The 17,523-nt window shown below is 36.3% G+C and overlaps 2 protein-coding genes across 3 annotated transcripts; one reads left to right on the top strand and one right to left on the bottom strand.

The window, feature by feature from the left end:
- Positions 542–5,163, top strand: LOC107629559 (zinc finger CCCH domain-containing protein 46). 2 transcript variants are annotated; one of them, XR_002358821.1, is made up of 9 exons: positions 542–1,503; positions 1,888–2,073; positions 3,373–3,552; positions 3,632–3,729; positions 3,875–4,126; positions 4,198–4,348; positions 4,430–4,624; positions 4,714–4,758; positions 4,917–5,163. XR_002358821.1 is itself a non-coding variant. In XM_021118126.1 (7 exons), exons 1-7 carry the CDS (start codon positions 557–559, stop codon positions 4,605–4,607), a joined length of 1,992 nt encoding a protein of 663 aa, XP_020973785.1. In that variant the 5' UTR covers positions 542–556; the 3' UTR covers positions 4,608–4,625. The 2 variants fall into 2 exon arrangements, 1 of the variants encoding a protein (XP_020973785.1); XM_021118126.1 differs by lacking the exons at positions 4,714–4,758; positions 4,917–5,163 and having other exon boundaries at positions 4,430–4,625.
- On the bottom strand, positions 14,550–15,260 carry LOC107632472. The gene has a single exon (XM_016336148.1). It carries the CDS (start codon positions 15,258–15,260, stop codon positions 14,550–14,552), a length of 711 nt encoding a protein of 236 aa, XP_016191634.1.

The following is a 17,523-nucleotide window of genomic DNA, read 5'->3' as shown; positions in this document are numbered from 1 at the left end:
GCAATTTTTTGCAAGCATAATTAAAAAAATAAGATATTATTATTCTTAAAATTTGGTTTGAAGCCGTATTAGCAAAACTCAAAATTAGTTACCACTTACCATGCTAACAATGATATTTTTTTCCTTTTTAATTGCTTTGGTTGTTCTCTCTCTAGCACCAAAAATAGGCTCATGGATCAAGAATCTATGGGAATTGGGGTGTGTGTTGTGTTGACGCTTATCCTTCTAACTTCAAAGCTGGATCTCAATTCTGAACTCAAAACACTTAAAATAGGAGAGAGAAGAGAGCAACACAGTGAAATGACATAGTTGCATAGATGGAGAGAGAGAGAAAGTGTGTTGTGTACTGTGTCAAGTGGCAGCAACAACAAAACATCGCATAACGACACACACTCTTGTTTCTTGTTCTTCGGTCACCAACATCAACACACTCCCACACTCACCACTCACCACCGCTTCTTCTACCATCTCTTCTTTCTTTTTTAGTCTCTCTTCAACAACAAAAGTACAAACCCAAAACAAAAAGATATCTTTTTTAATCTTCGATTATACGATTATGGGTAGTTTTGAAGCCACGAATGTTGTGGTGGCCAGAATCAACAAGCTTGACCCCGAGAATGCATCAAAGATCATTGGCCACATTCTCTTCAACCTTCAAGAACCTGACCTTGTTCGCTTGGCTTCAACCCCTGACTATGTCCTTCATAACCTTGTTCTCAGAATCAAAACCCACTTGGGACTCTCTTCTTCTTCACCTTCTTCACCTTCTAACACCATTCTCAACAACCATTTACCACCAAGACACCCCACTACTTCTCCTGCTACCACCCCAAACAACAACAACAGCAGCAGCAACAACCCCTTTTCACGCTTCAGTGCTGGTAACAACCTACTTTCTGGGTTACCAAACAACCCCATTAGCCCAAATTCAAGTTTTTCAGTCTCTCGAGACGGTATCTATGGTGGGTCTGTGTCAAAATCTAAACTTTCACTTTCACCTCGTGTGAGGAGTGATGGTGGTGGTGACTCTTTTGTTGATGAGCAAGAAATGGGTGATTACCTTTCTTTTCTCAACGAGTCACTGAATAATAACAAGGATAATGAGGATGCTGTGGATCCAATTAGGCTTGATTTGGGTCATGGTGCTGTCAACAACAATGGCGATGGCCACTTCTTCCATAGGAGGAGTTACTCTGCTAGTGACGCGTTCTTTGGGGTGCCTGATGAAGAAGTGGGAATTGGGTACAAACCATGTCTTTACTTTGCAAGAGGGTTCTGCAAAAATGGAACCAACTGCAACTTTGTTCATCATCATGATGCTGTGGACAAAGCTGCCATTGTTGATTCTCCAACTATGGAAGAGCATGAGGCTCTTATGAGTTTGAAGGCTGCACACCATCAAAGATTAATGGCTGCTTCTCAGCTCATGTCTGCTGGTGCTGCACCAACCCCAATGGACAAATACATTAACTTTTCCATGCTGCGAAGGAATGATCCCCAAAGGTTTTTCTAGAACTATTAAGTTAAAAAATTCAATACATTTTTCTTAGTGTGTAGTAATAGAAGCGACATCTTTAGTTGTAATTATTAACTTGTTCAATTGAAAAGACTATAACTTGAGTTGATTTTGTGTGAAGTTGATTTGTTGAGAACTCTTAGATGATTGACATGTTGGACTAAATTGTCGTCTAATGGTTTTTAACTATCAACAACTTCACAAGAATATATCTGCATGTGAGTTTCCACCGTTGTTTCCACTTTTTTTTTTCTTAAGTGTGTAGTAAGAAAGACTACATATGTAGTTGTAATTATTAACTTGTTCAATTGAAAAGTCTATAATTTCTTGTTATACAGTGATACTTTGTTTGATCTTGTGATATATTTCAGGGCAGCTGCTGCTGCAGCAGTCATGACGGCAGAAGAATTTAACAGGTTTGCCAGGTACAGACAGGAGAGCATTGACATTCTAGGTATTGCATCGGCTGAAAGGCCTAATTCTCCTTCGAGGCAGATTTATTTAACGTTTCCGGCGGAAAGCACATTTAAAGATGAAGATGTTTCAGAATACTTCAGGTAAAACATGCTGCCGCCAGAGGGCTGCGCTCCCATTTCATAATTTGCATTAGTTGAACTGTAGTTAGGAAGATTGTTTAGGATATTATTCAAATAAGAATGGTTTCGCCACATGATGCATTCATTGTTGCATTGGTGTTGATTAGATTGCATTGTTATGATCAGATTTTCTGATTGGTGCAATTTAAGTATGTTCTTGGATACTGCATTGATTATCCAGGTTTACCGTTCTCAGTTAGCACACCACTATTTAATGGTTTTAACACAACTTTGATTATGTTTGTCTCTTTTGCTATCCTTGATACTTGCTCCCTGATTTCGGGTTTCTTGGTTTGCTGTTCATCAATCTACAGACAGCTACTTAAACCCAATTGTTGTGGTTTTGTCATTACTGCCAAACCTAAGAATTATGTGATACTCAGCTGAAAACTTTATGTATGGTATGAGTTTAATGCCCTTGTTTACGTTAGTCATGGCTATCATAATTGGTTGAGAATGATGGATGGATGCATCCCCCCCTCCTCCCCTTTTTGGGCTGATTTCATTGTAATTGCAATATGAAAATGGTAACAGCTGAAAACAATTATGTGTTGTTTCATTAATTGTTTGTTGACTCTATTCCTTGCAATGTAGTGGACTCTATGTCATTTTACCGGAAGCATTATATATGTGTCAACAGGTGAGAATTAACTTTGAACCATTACAGGAAGAGAAGTGCTATATAAGCTAGGAAAAGTATAACTGTAATCTTTGTCAAAAACCATGTTATTGATATATAATTATATAATAAATTGTGCGACCACTTTTTTTTTTAAGGAAAATTAACTTTATTTCTATGTTGACTTTGTTATTGTATTGGTACAGAACTCGCTTGTTTCATTGGAACAATAATACATGTGTTAATACTTGATAGGCGATAACTAATTTTTGAGCCATTATCAAAAATGCTGCATAGCCAAAATAAATGTAACAATAATCTTTGCCCGAAATCATGGTGATGGTTGTATAATAAGAAGTGGTGGGATCTACTTTTTCATCAAAAGGTTAAGGACAATGCCACCTCATTCTAGTATACATTCTGTTTAGTGACTATTTTCCTTAGCGGCTTTGGAACCGTGATCTCAATTGACCGAATGTTTCTCTAACGTGATAATTACTTGTAATATTATTTAGTCTATCTGCATGCAAGCATTTATTGTGTCTTCAAATATTCATATAGATGTAAATGCATGCATGCATGGATACATATGTATGTATCTACATTCATGTTTGAAGTTAGGAATTTTATTCCTTTTGCAGCAAATTTGGACCCGTGCATGATGTGAGGATTCCTTACCAGCAAAAGCGAATGTTTGGGTTTGTTACATTTGTCTATTCGGAGACAGTGAGACTCATATTATCCAAAGGGAATCCCCATTTCATCTGCGATTCCCGTGTACTTGTCAAGCCCTACAAGGAGAAGGGAAAAATTGTTGAGAAGTATGTCAGCTTCCAGTCTTTTGTTAAGTTCATATCTTCCTTCTGCCACAATCTATCTTATTGTGATTGGTGCATGCAGGAGACAACATCAACCACCACATATAGAGAGGGTAGAACTCTCGCCATGTTTGAGCCCCTCTGAACTTGAATTTAAAGCACCTCATGATTTCCGTCTTGGTAATGCAATCTGTTGTTTCAACTGTTTTAATCTACTTTGGCTTTAGAAGTAGCATACTTAAAGGAAGTTACAATGTTTTTGAAAGCTGTAAATGTGCGATGGATGGTTTCCATTTTGAATTGTATTGGATCTGTTTCTCTGCAGGAGCACGAATGTTGTATAATCCGCAGGAGATCTTGCTGAGAAGAAAATTGGAGGAGCAGGTTGACTTTCAGCAAGCCATTGAACTCCAGGAAAGAAGGCTGATGAATCTACACCTTCCGGACTTTAAGAACAATCACCTTTGCCATCACCAGCGAAGTCTCTCTTTCGGCGCCACTTTGCCATCATCTCAACTTCACGGTCATATTAGCAGTCCAAGGCTTTATTCTGATAGCACTAGAGAAGATATGACAGGTTGGTCAATTGACACTGGCTAACTTCCATTGAAGCAGGTTAAATATTTCTTAATTTACTATATGTTGCAGGATTCACCGGCAACCTTGTTTCTACGGCCATGGCTTCAGCTGCTGCTGTTGCGCCGCAACAGCAAGAAGTTGATTTGGCTAGAATCCATGATAACTGCAGCAGGAACGGAAAGGACGGCTCTCAGGATGAAATCATAGATGTTCAAAATAGGTATATATTTTGACATCTGATCTTATTCTTGTTGACATTGTTGTGTCATTGCACTTATCATGGTTGTGAACTATGGTGCAGCATCGAGCATGCCCTTCCGGATAGCCTCTTTACTTCGCCAACAAAAGCAACCAGGGATGATCCGGCAGACTTCTCTTCATTGGCCGAGGTCAACGAGAGTGCCGTGTTCTCCACATGCTCATCATCTCAGATCAAGTTAGAACCAAAAAGCGCTTTAAGCGACATGGCTTCTCATTAATATTCACCAAATCTAAGGTACTTCTGGTTATAGTTTTATGATGGCAAGTTAACTCATACCCTCTTTTTAGGATCTTAGTTCTGCATATCTTGGTTTTGAATTGTAGGTAATAAATAAATATAGAAGTGGCATTGTGATAACTTTATTAGAGGTAAGTAAGAGATTCTAACTTTCTCTTCATTTTTTTTAAAAATTTCTTTTCAAATGAAAGAATCATAAAAAAACATGCTTTTAATGTAGTATAGTAATGAATTAATAATCCCTCTAATAAATTTCATTTTTTTTCTTTGCTGGTATGTTTACATGCAGATTTGTAGAAGCATACAGAAGGATGAATACTCTAGATGTATATGCAAATACACCTAGGTTAAAAAGATTAGATCCTAACAGCAAGAAATACAATATTTGATACTACTAGGACAGACATATATCACTTTATAAAAGTAATTATCTTTTTTCTCTATTTTTTTCTTTTTGCACTAAACTGAGGCACAACAAAGTACTATAGATTTTTACCTTAATGTATAATAAATATACAACTCTTTTGATACTTTCATATCTCATTCTGTTCCAATTATGCAAATGTTTCGGTAGATTAAAAGTTGCCTAGCAGGGGAATCACAACAAAATCTTGATACACCACTGATTATACATTTATACTCAAAGACACTAAGTTGAAATCTGAGTAGAAAATATGCTGTTACAATTCCAGTCCTCTTGTGTCATTATTATGTCCTCTTTTTAAGGGGTGCTAGTGGTGTACCTGTGCCTACTGACCCAAATTTGATTCCATTACTATTATTATTTTTTGATATGAACATGCAATCAATATAGGTCAGAGGCAAGTCAGGATATCAATAATGGTATAGCTTATATCATGTCCAATATTTTTTATGTACATTTATTTATACATCCCCTATGCCAAACATGTAATTTTGCAAAAATGATATTTTTCTCACAAATTGCTTAAAGAAGTTAAAACATACTATATCAAGCCCCAAGTTAACTTGATGATATATGTCACCATATTATTTTTTCCAAAAGGTTTAAGTTTATTCGAGAAGATACATAAATTATTATATTTATAACATGTCGACTCAAGTAAGTTTTTTTGTATAGTTTTTTTTTTTTAATTTGTTTTATGTTAAATTTATTTTTTTTAGATCTAATAGTCTAATATTGAACTTAATTTTTTTTTGTGATAGTGACTACTTATTTTTATAATTTGAGACTTAATGTTTATTAAAATGTTATTGAAGATATGTATTTTAAATTTAATTTTTAAATTTGTGGCTATTTTATATGTTTTATATATGTGGGACCGGGTTAATTGGTTGAATCAGTGATTCAGTGACACAATAGTTTAATCAGTTCGATTATCGATTCGGTTCTGACAACTATGATTTTGAAAATTTTGATAAAGTTGATCGGTAAAAAAGGAGATTGAGTGCAGTTATTTAGATGATTTAATAGATTTGAATAAATTATTATTTAATAATTTTTTATTATTAATTTTATATAAAATTAAAAAATAAAAACTATTAAATAATTTAATATATTTAATTAAATTATTATTTAACAATTTTTACCTATCTAAAGTTAGACATTAACAGCCGATGAGTTGTTACCTTAATTTGATGAGATACACAGTTGGATTATTCTAGAGCATATGCATGAAGGTGTGGGAAAAAATCTTGTGGCTAATTTGTTGTTAGTACATTAAAAAGTTATCTTTTTTTCTGGTGAAGGTTGAAAGGGAATCCAATTCAATCCAAATATATTGTTGTTTGTATTATTGTATAAGTACTAGTTTGTCTTATAGTGTGAGGTCACATGTGGGGGATAGTAGTAAACTGCGGTCACATGGTGCTGACATAACAAGAACAATTAGTACCATTACCATGGGCCTCATCACACTCCTTTCACTTTCAATTATCAACTCATTCAATTGAAATGTTTGTTTCTGAATCTTTCTATTTTATGGATCATACAATACCCTTGTGTGTGTCCTGCCATTTACTTTATTAAATTTTTATGCAACTTATTATGCATCATTGCAGCCTTATAAAAAAGTGTCCTTTCACATGTTGCTGCCATCATTGGTTCTATTTTTATTTTACTTCACTTTTTCTGATTACTTCAATTTGGATTATTATATATTATATTACATTGTATTAAGATCAAAGAATGTCTTTAGGCTATTTGAATGTTTATAATTACTTATCACTTGATAAGTGTTTTTTTTTATGTCACTATAATTATGCTTATTTAAATTTTAGGGTTGTGAAAGTGTTGGGGAAAAATTGTATTGTTTCGGTGGCAAATGATAATACTAAAGTACAAAGTACAGTATTTTTTAGAAAACAACTTATTTTTAGAAAACAACTAAAGTAGTAGTTAAGTTTTATGTAACCTATTTTAACAATTTGAAAAAGAAATATGATTAACCTTATTAGCAAGTTATCCTTTTAAATTTTTGTAAGAAATGTTTAAAGATGAGTTTATTTCACTAGAACTGAGTATATATAAAAATTTACACTTGCAAAGTCGCTGAATTTTGGTACTTGATTTGACCAAATAATACAAAATCCTCTCTAATTTTAGCCCAGTCAATTCTTAACGCTTAATTCTAAATGATCACTTGTACAAATTATGATAATGCAAACCAGAAAACTATAATAAGGAAGCCTCTCTTTTTTTGTCAGAAACACTAGCACTTTGGGCTCCGATTTATTGAGAGGTTTTAAGTTAGCCCAAGTTTAGAGTGTACGAGGTAATGGGCTTACGGCCCATAAGGAAGCCTGCCTTTGTTTATGATGGTTTCCACCATTTTTACTTCCACTAATCCATCATTAATGGATTTGGAGTGGGTTCGGCTTGATTAATGGCCAGTGCTACTGTTTCTTTAATTTTGAAATGAGGTAACAATGATCATTAAGAGAAAAAAAAAATGTTTAAACCACAGGAGACTAGGGTCAAACGTTTTTAGTTTCAAAAAATAGTAGCATCGTAACTTAAACTAGTTAATCTAAATGTTTTAGTCAAAGGAAGAAAAATATTTGAGATGTGTTGGAAATAAGATAGTCTATTTTCTTTTTTTCCCAAATATTTTGAAAGTTGAACTAATGTTAATATGTGTTGAATGCTTATAAGTCACCACATGAATACGCTCACATTAACTAAGTTTTCGTTCATTTTCATTCTCTCCATTTTCTTTCCTTTAGTTTTCTTTTGTTCCAAACACAGTGTTAACAAGAAAAATGACTTTCCAAAAGAAAACACACCCTAATACTATTCAAGTTGAGCTTTAAAAAAAGGGCTCATACTTCAGGTATCATTTTTTCTTTTTCTTTTCTTTTTTTTTTCATTTTAAAATCCTTTCAATTTCAGGGAAGGAAAAAATAAAATTGTCCACAAGTCTCGCTATGATATTCTGGCTAGGTAGAATTGGTAGAGAGTAGATTTCCTTAATAAAGTTGTGCGTTCCTAACTTGTTAAGTTATATACTAATTTTAACAAAATTTGGTTGGTTTAATGATTAGCTCACTAGTCCGTTTAAGTAAGTGTCGGGGTTTGAATCCGGTCTTGTGCATGCAGCAACCCATTAACAGCAAACCTTTAAATAGAGCTGAGTACCGGAACGGATTAGTCTTTAAATTACTCCGAATCAGCTGCATTGCAGTCAGAATTACCAATTTTATTTATGTTACCAATAACTGAAATATTCTTCTATCGTATGCTTGTTTACACCAAGGTCAGTCAAATAAAAGGACATTTTCTTTTTCAAAAAAGAAAGTAGAATTAGTTTTATGCATAGTATTAAAAGGGCAAATGACATAATTAAACAGAATGATGTTGAAAATTACCCGAATACAATAAATAGGAATTGGTTACATTTAGATGCTGGATTAACTATATAAATCACTATTAGTCGGTGTGGTTTATTAATTTCTATATAAACTGCTACTAGCCGTTGACAATCATAGTAAAAAATACCATAAAACTCTTTAACCTATCTTGGGTTCCGAAAAAAAAAAACTATGGGTAGTAAACCATTTTAACCAACCATGATTTATACAAAAATTAGGGAGGTGAATTTGCCATAACCAATCACAGTTTATGAGGAGAAAAATGTGTAAAGAAATGGCTATGGATAGCCGCGTGTCATGAAGAGGCTGCTTATAAAACCGCAATAGCTGGCTACGGAATCTTCATTTGGATGGTCTTCAAAATTTAATTTTGAAGATTTTTCTAGAGAGCGCCGCAAGGATCATGCAAGGATGAGATCATGAAAGAAGAAGAAATTTGTGTATACCGACTTAACAGTGTTGTCCGCCGTTGGAAATATCAAAGATAGTACTATTATTGTTTAAAAATAGATTTATAGTGATATTCACAAAGTTCATTAAATGTTGTTAGATATGCTAGTTTTGTTGGCTACTAGTTTTCGTTCACACCATTTTAAGCAGAATGGAAAGATTATTAATATTATATTAGGAGATTAGAAGATATATTGTATTTGAAATTTTTAGCGAAAAATAAGCGGCATTTACCAATTTTAATTTATAAAAATTGGAAATAGTTAATTGTTTAATTTATTATTTTTAGAATTTTGATTAAAATATGACCAGTGTCAACTTTTTATTTTATGATACTTAAAAAGAAGAAATTTCAGACTCTTCAATATTTATTTTGGCTCAAAAATTAAAAAGATGTAGACACTGTATCGTTCAATGACAACGGAAAGAAAAGCACAACTTTAAAAAATAGATTGAGCAACTAAGGATCAAAGAGCTGAAATCAGCGGGCATGTATGGTGGAAAGGAGCTGCTGGAACTAGAGCGAAAATTAGAAATAGCTTACCATGATAAAGAGATGTATTGGAAGGCGAAATCCAGAGTTAAATGGCTTTAAGAAAGGGACCGCAACACTCAATTCTTCTATAAAAAATTCAGAAACAGAATGAGAAGGAACAGAATTTGGAAATTAAAAAGTGTAAATGGTGAAACAGCAACTACAACTTCAGAAATTGCAGGAGTAGCTGAGGAATATTTTAAAGAGATCTTCTCTTCCACATACCAAACCGTTTCAGATCCTTATTTCACCGACTTTGAGCCTAGGGTTACAGTTTCCATGAACCGTAGGTTGCGAAGACCGGTTACTATAGAAGAAGTTAAGAGAGCTACTTTCAGTGTGCATCCCCAAAGTGTCCCGGGAGAAGATGGCATGACAGCCAAGTTTTTCCAGTGTTATTGGGACATCGTTAGTAGTGACTTATTTCGTGCAGTTCGAAATTTCTATGCAAGTGGAAGACTTCTTAAAAACTTAAATCACACCCATATTTGTCTCATTCTTAAAGTCCCAGAAGCTAGCAACATGACTCAGGTAAGACCTATTAGCCTCTCTACGGTTGTTTATAAAATTATCTCTAAAATTTTGGTTTTTAGACTTCAAGGTTTGATGAAAATTTTAGTAAGTTTTAACCAGAGTGCTTTTATTAAAGGCCGCTTGATCTCAAACAATATCTTAATCGCACATGAATATATGCATTATCTTAAAAATAAGAGGCAAGGGCTGGAGACTGAAATGGCTGTGAAACTAGATATGAGCAAGGCTTATGATAGGGTGGAATGGCATTTTCTCTGGTTCATGTTAACTAAATTAGGCTTTGATGGTACTCTGATTGCTTGGATTCAGGAGTTAGTCACAACAGTTTCTTATTATGTCGTTGTGGAAGGTCAACCCTATGGTTTCTTTAAACCAAATAGAGGTCTCCGTCAAAGATATCCTCTATCCCCATATATTTTCTTATTCTATGCAGAAGGTCTCTCCTTCTTGCTACACAAGGCAGAACAAAACAATCTAATTTAAGGTATTCAAGTGTTAAGGAGATGCCCCAGAGTCAACCACCTACTGTTTGCGGATGATTCGATCCTATTTTGCAAGGCTTCTACGATCTCGTGCGAGAATATTTTGGAACTTTTACATACATATGAGGGTTTTAGTGGACAAAAAGTGAATATCAACAAATCGTCAGTCTTCTTCAGCCATAATACTCTGGATTTACTCAGAAATAAATGGGCATCAGCTTTAAATATTAACCACATTGGGACTACAGACAAATATTTGGGCATTCCTTCTATTTTTAATAAATCTAAAAAAACTACCTTTAGCCTCATTAAGAAAAAGATCAGGAAGCATATTCTAGGATGGANCAGTCCCTATACATACACTGTCCTGTTTTAAGCTCCTAGACACACTCGTCTCAGAAATTCATAGCATGCTCTCTCAATACTGGTGGGGACAGCGAGGTACAAAGAGGAAAATGGTGTGGATTAGCTGGAATACTATGACAAGACCTAAAAAGGAAGGGGGACTTGGGATCAAGAACCTCAGGGCGTAGAATTTAGCCTTACTGGGGGAAGCAGTTTTGGCGAATAACAACACAACCAAGTTCACTCCTATCTAGAATTTTAAAAAGGAAAGTAGTATCGATATTGCAATGCGTTAAAAGCCGAGATTGGAAACACACCTTCATGGGGTGGCGCAGCTTGCTAAAAGGGCGCAAAGTGGTTGAGAAGGGGCTCTCTTGGAGTGTTGGCACAGGCTTAGAAATCAGAATTTTTGAAGACCCGTGGCTTTCACCTCCCTATCTGTTCATACCCTGGACCGAGTTATAGGGTCCGGGTTGGACGAAGACGAAACAATCGATCTCTTTAAAGCTTGATCTACTGCCGACCTCTTCGCAAAGAGCTCAGATGAATCACCACAAAAGCTCAAGAAGGTCTAAGAAAGAAGAGTCACCGCCTGCTAGAAGGCGGCTGGCCAAAAGATAGGTGATCTCACCCTAAAAAAGATAAGATAGGATAACAAAGTTATTTCAAGGAAGGTCACTCAACACTACTATAAATACACTGGAGCACCCAGGTATAAATGATACTCCAATTCTACTAAAAACCTGCCTAAAGCCCGTACTGACTTAAGTATCAGAGTCTCTTGCAGGTACCTCCACCCTCCGGTGATCGAGGACCAGCCGCATCTCAAGCTCCAACAAGTCGGGCACAGCAGCCTTGGCCAAACCAGAAGATCTCATCCAGATCGACCTCCCCGTTTCAGGTAACCACGGAACACTATCCTTTCTTTGTCCCTCCACAATCAAGTCATCAAGCTACAGATCCAACAATTTTCTGGGTTAAAGATATGATTACTTCAAACAGACAGTGGAACACAAATATGATTCAGCAAGTTTTTACCGAAGACATTAGTAGCAGAATTTTATCAGTTCCGATTGAAGGAGATAGTGATAAAATTAAATGGGCGTTGCACAGATCAAACACTTACAGTGTTGGTGTAGGATACCAGATTGCCTACAACTTTTTCCACGAACCCTTGGAGCTTTTCCCTCCAAATCTGCGTCTGAGGGACCTTTGGATGTCCCTGTGGAAGCTCTCAGTCCTCCACAAAATCCAAATCTTCCTCTGGAAAGCTTGCCATGACCGTCTACCAGTCTCCTCTCTTCTCCATCATCGATTCCCGTCCACTAGTGGAATCTGCTCTTACTGTCATGAAATAGAGGAAACCCAGCTTCATTGCTTGATTAGATGTAGAGAAACACAAGAAATATGTGGACAATCTCAACTCAACTGGTGCTTACCTAGTTCGGAGGTTATTGAATTCAGCTCATGGTGGTTGGCGGTAGTTCGAGCGCACGGTAGAACAAGAGGTGAATCGCTGCTGCAACAGATTGTTATAACTCTTTGGTTGATCTGGAAGGAACGAAATAGCTGGTTCTATGAGGGCACACGCCGCAGCCCAGCGGAAGTAGTAGCTTCGGCGATGAAGCTAGTCTAAGAACTGCGAGACCTCCCCCGTCACTATCCCCCTTAGTTCTTCTTACCAATGTTTCACTTTTCCCTTTTTGATTTCAAATTTTGGTCTATTCAGATGCTCTTTTGGGAGATCCCGTTTTGCTTATTTCAGTCCTTGTAATATGGACAATGACTCCTTCTATTTCTATTAATGAAATTTTATTGCCTTTGAAAAAAAAAAAACTAGGTGTATATACAGTATTAGGAGACAACAGAACATACCTCTTCATGATCAAATCATCCCATACTTGGAGACCGCTGGGTTGTATCACCTGGTAAGACTGAACAATCATTAATTTAGGCTGGATGAGCCTTTGACTAGCGCATTCATTTAGAAGTGGCATATTGAGACGTACACTTTCTATATGTCATTCGGAGAGTGCATATATAATTACTTTACAGGACGCAGTGTACCACTTGGGATTGCCAATTGATGGCAAAGCAATCAACGAGTGCCTCATGGACTTCCTATAATTCATGCCTGGTGAAAAGCTAACATGAAAATGGTTTGAGGAGCTAATAGTAAGCTTTCATCACAAGAATGAAAATCGGATTCATCTTCGGTGGTTGCCATTTGTGGCAAAGCTAGATTGAAATGGGCAAGTAGAGCTATGGTTTAGTCGCTAGATATCGACGTGGAAAAACAAGCGTGAAGTCCGTTATATTTCCTAACCTCCCAGGTATCCTTTCTTTGCCGAAGTGAGATCCGAGTTAACAAATTGTAGCCTTTTTCCAAATTTTTTGCACTTTTCATCATATTTAAGATGGCTGACTCCAATACTCCATTGCACGACGAATGTTATAACTCTTGATACTAAGCACAACTCACAACTTTCTCTTTATTTTGGAATGATTGCCCAATCTGAAAAGTCATTGGATGATTTGTATCGTTCAATCTGTGGCCCCAAAACCATACTCAAAGTCTAGTTGTTGCGCAATCGCATCCAAATTTAGGGCGAAAAAGTGTGGCAAATATTGCTATGTGTCGGAACTTAAAGGACCATATTGTTTTTTTTTTTGAAACAAAGGAAGCTCAACACATTAAAGTGGAGCAAATAAAAGAAAGAAGAAGACACATAATCAGTTACCAACAAATAAACCAACCCCTACTATCCCCAGTACTCTCATCCTCCCCTAGGATCACCACCACTCCATTCCGTGTAGCTCATCAACGTCCTTGTGTGTATGACCTCCAGGCTTGCTCTTGCATTCTTGAAGATTCGTGCATTCCGTTCCAACCAGATGTTCCAAATCACTGCAAAGAACACTGACATCCACATCTTCTTCCCCTGTTGTCTATTATGCATTCCATGCCAACTCTCAAACATTTCTTTAACAGTTCCGGGAATCACCCACTCCCTTCCTAGTAACCTCAGCCACTTGCACCACACCTGCCATGTTACCTCACACCTAAGGAATAAATGCTCAACAGATTCTAATTCCTTGGTACACAGTACACACATACTATCCCCCAGAATGTTGACTCCTAGTTTAGTCAGCCGCTCCTTGGTGTTAACCCTACCCACTAGCACAAACCACCCAAAGAGCTCAATTCTCGGAGGGACGAAACCTTTCCAAATGGAACTCGTGAAGCTATAACTCGTTATCTCAGCTGATAATGTCTCCGCTTGTATAGCCTGGATCACAGAACTAGTAGAGAAAATACCTTTATTTTCAAACTTTCACACCACATTGTCCTCCCTACCTGATGACAACCTCACTGGCCTTAACCTCTCATGCAGTTGATTGACAAGCTCCAGCTCCCATTGGAACAGTGCCCTCCTCCATTGAAAATTCCAAATCCAATCAAGCCCATCCCAAAAACCACACTCCCCGATGACAAGTCCTTGCTGACTGGAAATAGAGTAGAGTCTCGGATGACTTCCTTTCAGAGTACCACCTTGAACCCAGTTATCTTCCCAAAATCGAGTCTGCATACCATTGCCTACTTCCATTGCCAGTCCACATACCACTTTATCACGAATCCGCGGTTCTTTTATATTCAGCTGACATATGTCCTTCCAAGGGCCACCCTTTACTGGTAAAGGCTGAGTTGCTAACATGACATCCGGGTTCAACTTATTACACGAACACACAATCTTCTTCCACAGCGGGCAATCCTCCTTTGAAAACTCCACCACCACTTAAACAGAAGCGTTGTGTTTCTCAGCACTGCATCACCAACCCCCAATCCCCCAACCTTTTTTGGAGCCTGAACTATCTCCCACTTTACCATAGGTATACCATAGTTTCCGTTCTCCCTGCACCACATAAAGTTCCGTTGTAAAGCAATCAGCTTGTCCGCTACCGCCTTCGGCATCTTGTATAGACTAAGGTAGTAGATGGGGAGACTATTCAGCACCGATTTGATAAGGACCAGCTTACCTGATTTATTCAAAACCTTGGCTTTCCACAAACTCAGCTTCTGTTCCACCTTATCAATGATTGGTTTCCAAGTCTTCACCAAGCGCGGATTCGCACCTAGAGAAACTCCCAAGTATCTAACCGGTAGAGAAGCTTGTTGGCATCCCAGCAGTCCACATGCCTGATCAATCCATCCTTGCTCACAGTTCACCGATATCAGATTCGATTTATCAAAGTTAATGCTCAGCCCAGACATCAACTCAAAGCACCGTAACAGTCTCTTATAGTTTACAATTGTTTCAGTCTCCGGCGGGCAGAATAAAATAGTGTCATCTGCAAATTGTAGGTGTGACAGTTCAATAAGATCTCCCCCTACCAGCAGTGGAGCAATGCGGCCATTCCTCACAGCCTCCCCCAACATCCTATGCAACACATATTGTGTACATGGATTGCTCCTTCTATCCTCATCACTGTGCCCAACTATCTCGAGAGGCTCCTCGTTCGAATAATATTAGCGCATTGCATTTTTAACCCGATCTAATTCTCCGTCCTCTGTATCATCAGAAATCATGTAAGGAGAACTAGCCATCGCAATCGCTAGCTTGCCAAAGAAATGATTATCTCTTATAACACATGCATCCTATTGTCGCGATTTAAATCAATTGCAAAGGTTGGAAATACAACCAACGCTATAGCTGGTGCAACCATAGGCATCAAACTTGAGGTTTCCCAATCCAGTCGATTAAGCATTCAGAGCTGATCCCTGGTAATAGCATCCTCCAACTTTGAATATAAATTATGGTTTTCATTTTTGGAAAACTTCTCCGACAATGAAGAGAACTTAGGTAGCGTTTGTTTTGAGGTACTGAGACAGAGACTGAGAGACTGAGACTCAGTATCGTGTTTGTTAGTTCAGAGACTGGTACTAAAATTTCTGTCTCTGTCTCTAAAATTTTAGTATTTCAGTACCTCCAAAAAGTAGGGACACAGGGGACTGAAATTTTTAGAGATGGAGACTGAAACTTTAATAACATTTTATACCTAAAATACGTTCATTTCAATTAATTAATTCCAATTTTACCCTTTGTGCAAATTAAATTAGAATTTCATTCTTGTTTTAATTCCTGTCTCCCATTTTACACGAAACAGAATACTGAGATTTGTTTCAATCCCTGTCTCTTAGTCTCTGTCTCTTAGTCTCAGTCTTTCCGTCTCTGTCTCTCCACCAAACGCTACCTTATAGATCTTTATCGACTCTATCACAAACATATCGTACTTTACACCGGTGACATAATAAAAGTGATCTTGTAAAATAATTTATTCATCCACTTGATTTCATATATCCAAACTTATGTTATCGATAAACTTTATACTTTTTATTTCTTTAAATTTTATCTTTATTAGATATTGTATTTGGCTATTCTACGTCAAAATATACCTCAAATCAGTTTTTATAGAACAATTTTCATTCGTAAACTGCTACACCTAAGAGAGAATTAGGTTTTTCTCATCGAACTCCATTTTTCTGTCGCAGCTTACAGTTTATTCTTCTTGTTTATCAATCGCTATCTCCTACAGTTATTTATATTTTGTTTATATCTTTATATAAACCGTGATGCAACTTTTTATATAATAAACAAAAAGAATCTAAATATATTTTTTTTCATTTGTTGTATTTTTATAATATTAACTATAATTTATTTAATTGTATAAGTTGTTCGTACTAAAATATATTAATTTTGGATCATATTAGTTTTATGCATAATTATTAAATTCAAAATATAATCTTTCCAGTCAATGTATTATATTTTGCCATTTTGGATTCAACCAATAAGTGTCACGAGTGTTTTGAATATAATCTGTGATAAGGGGTAACAATAGTCTGTGATAAGTGGTAACAAAGGGCGTCTCAGTTCTAAAGATTTAGGTTCAATTTTCAATAACAGCATGTTTTATCTCTTTGCTGTTTATCACATCTTGAGTATTGACGCGTGGAGAATCTCCAGAGAACATTTGGAGTACATTGTAAGCCGAAAAACGGGTATTTATCACATCTTGAGTATTGACGCGTGTAGAATTTCCAGAGTACATACATTCGGAGTACATTGTAAGTAGAAAAAACGGGTATTAAATACCTGACATCAATTCAAAAACTGATTTGTTCAAAACAGAAATGAGGGTCATAGCACCCGAATTCAAAAATAATTTTAAATTAATAAATAAAAATTTAATAAATACTATTTAAATAGTAATAAATTATACTAATTTTAAAAATATTAAAATTAGTAAACANNNNAAAAATATTTGGCCCCGCGGATTGGCCCGCTCTGCCCCACCAAAATCTATCAATTTGGCAGTGTGGATTTAGCGAATTTTTTTAATTTGGTAGATTTTAAATTCTAATCTGACATTTTTTTTAGCGGATCAGTCTGATTGGTTCAATCTATTTTGTCACCCTAAAAATTACTATTAATTATTTGTTTGATTTAAATCAAGAGGTGATGTGGTCGATTTTATTGGGTTTTTGGTTGAACTAGCAGCTCTAATTCAACTGGATCCCGTCTAATGTTAATAACTATGCTTTTATGCACAAAGGTCTATTATTAGTCTATTTTATGTACGGTATTAAAAGATACATTCGCATATTAACTGTCATTGCTTGTTTGATACCATTTTTCCGTCGA

This window comes from Arachis ipaensis, chromosome B03 (genome assembly GCF_000816755.2).
Source record: "Arachis ipaensis cultivar K30076 chromosome B03, Araip1.1, whole genome shotgun sequence".
Lineage (NCBI taxonomy): Eukaryota > Viridiplantae > Streptophyta > Magnoliopsida > Fabales > Fabaceae > Arachis > Arachis ipaensis.
Note: the sequence above shows the minus strand (reverse complement) of the source record. Positions and strands in the feature narration are given on the sequence as shown.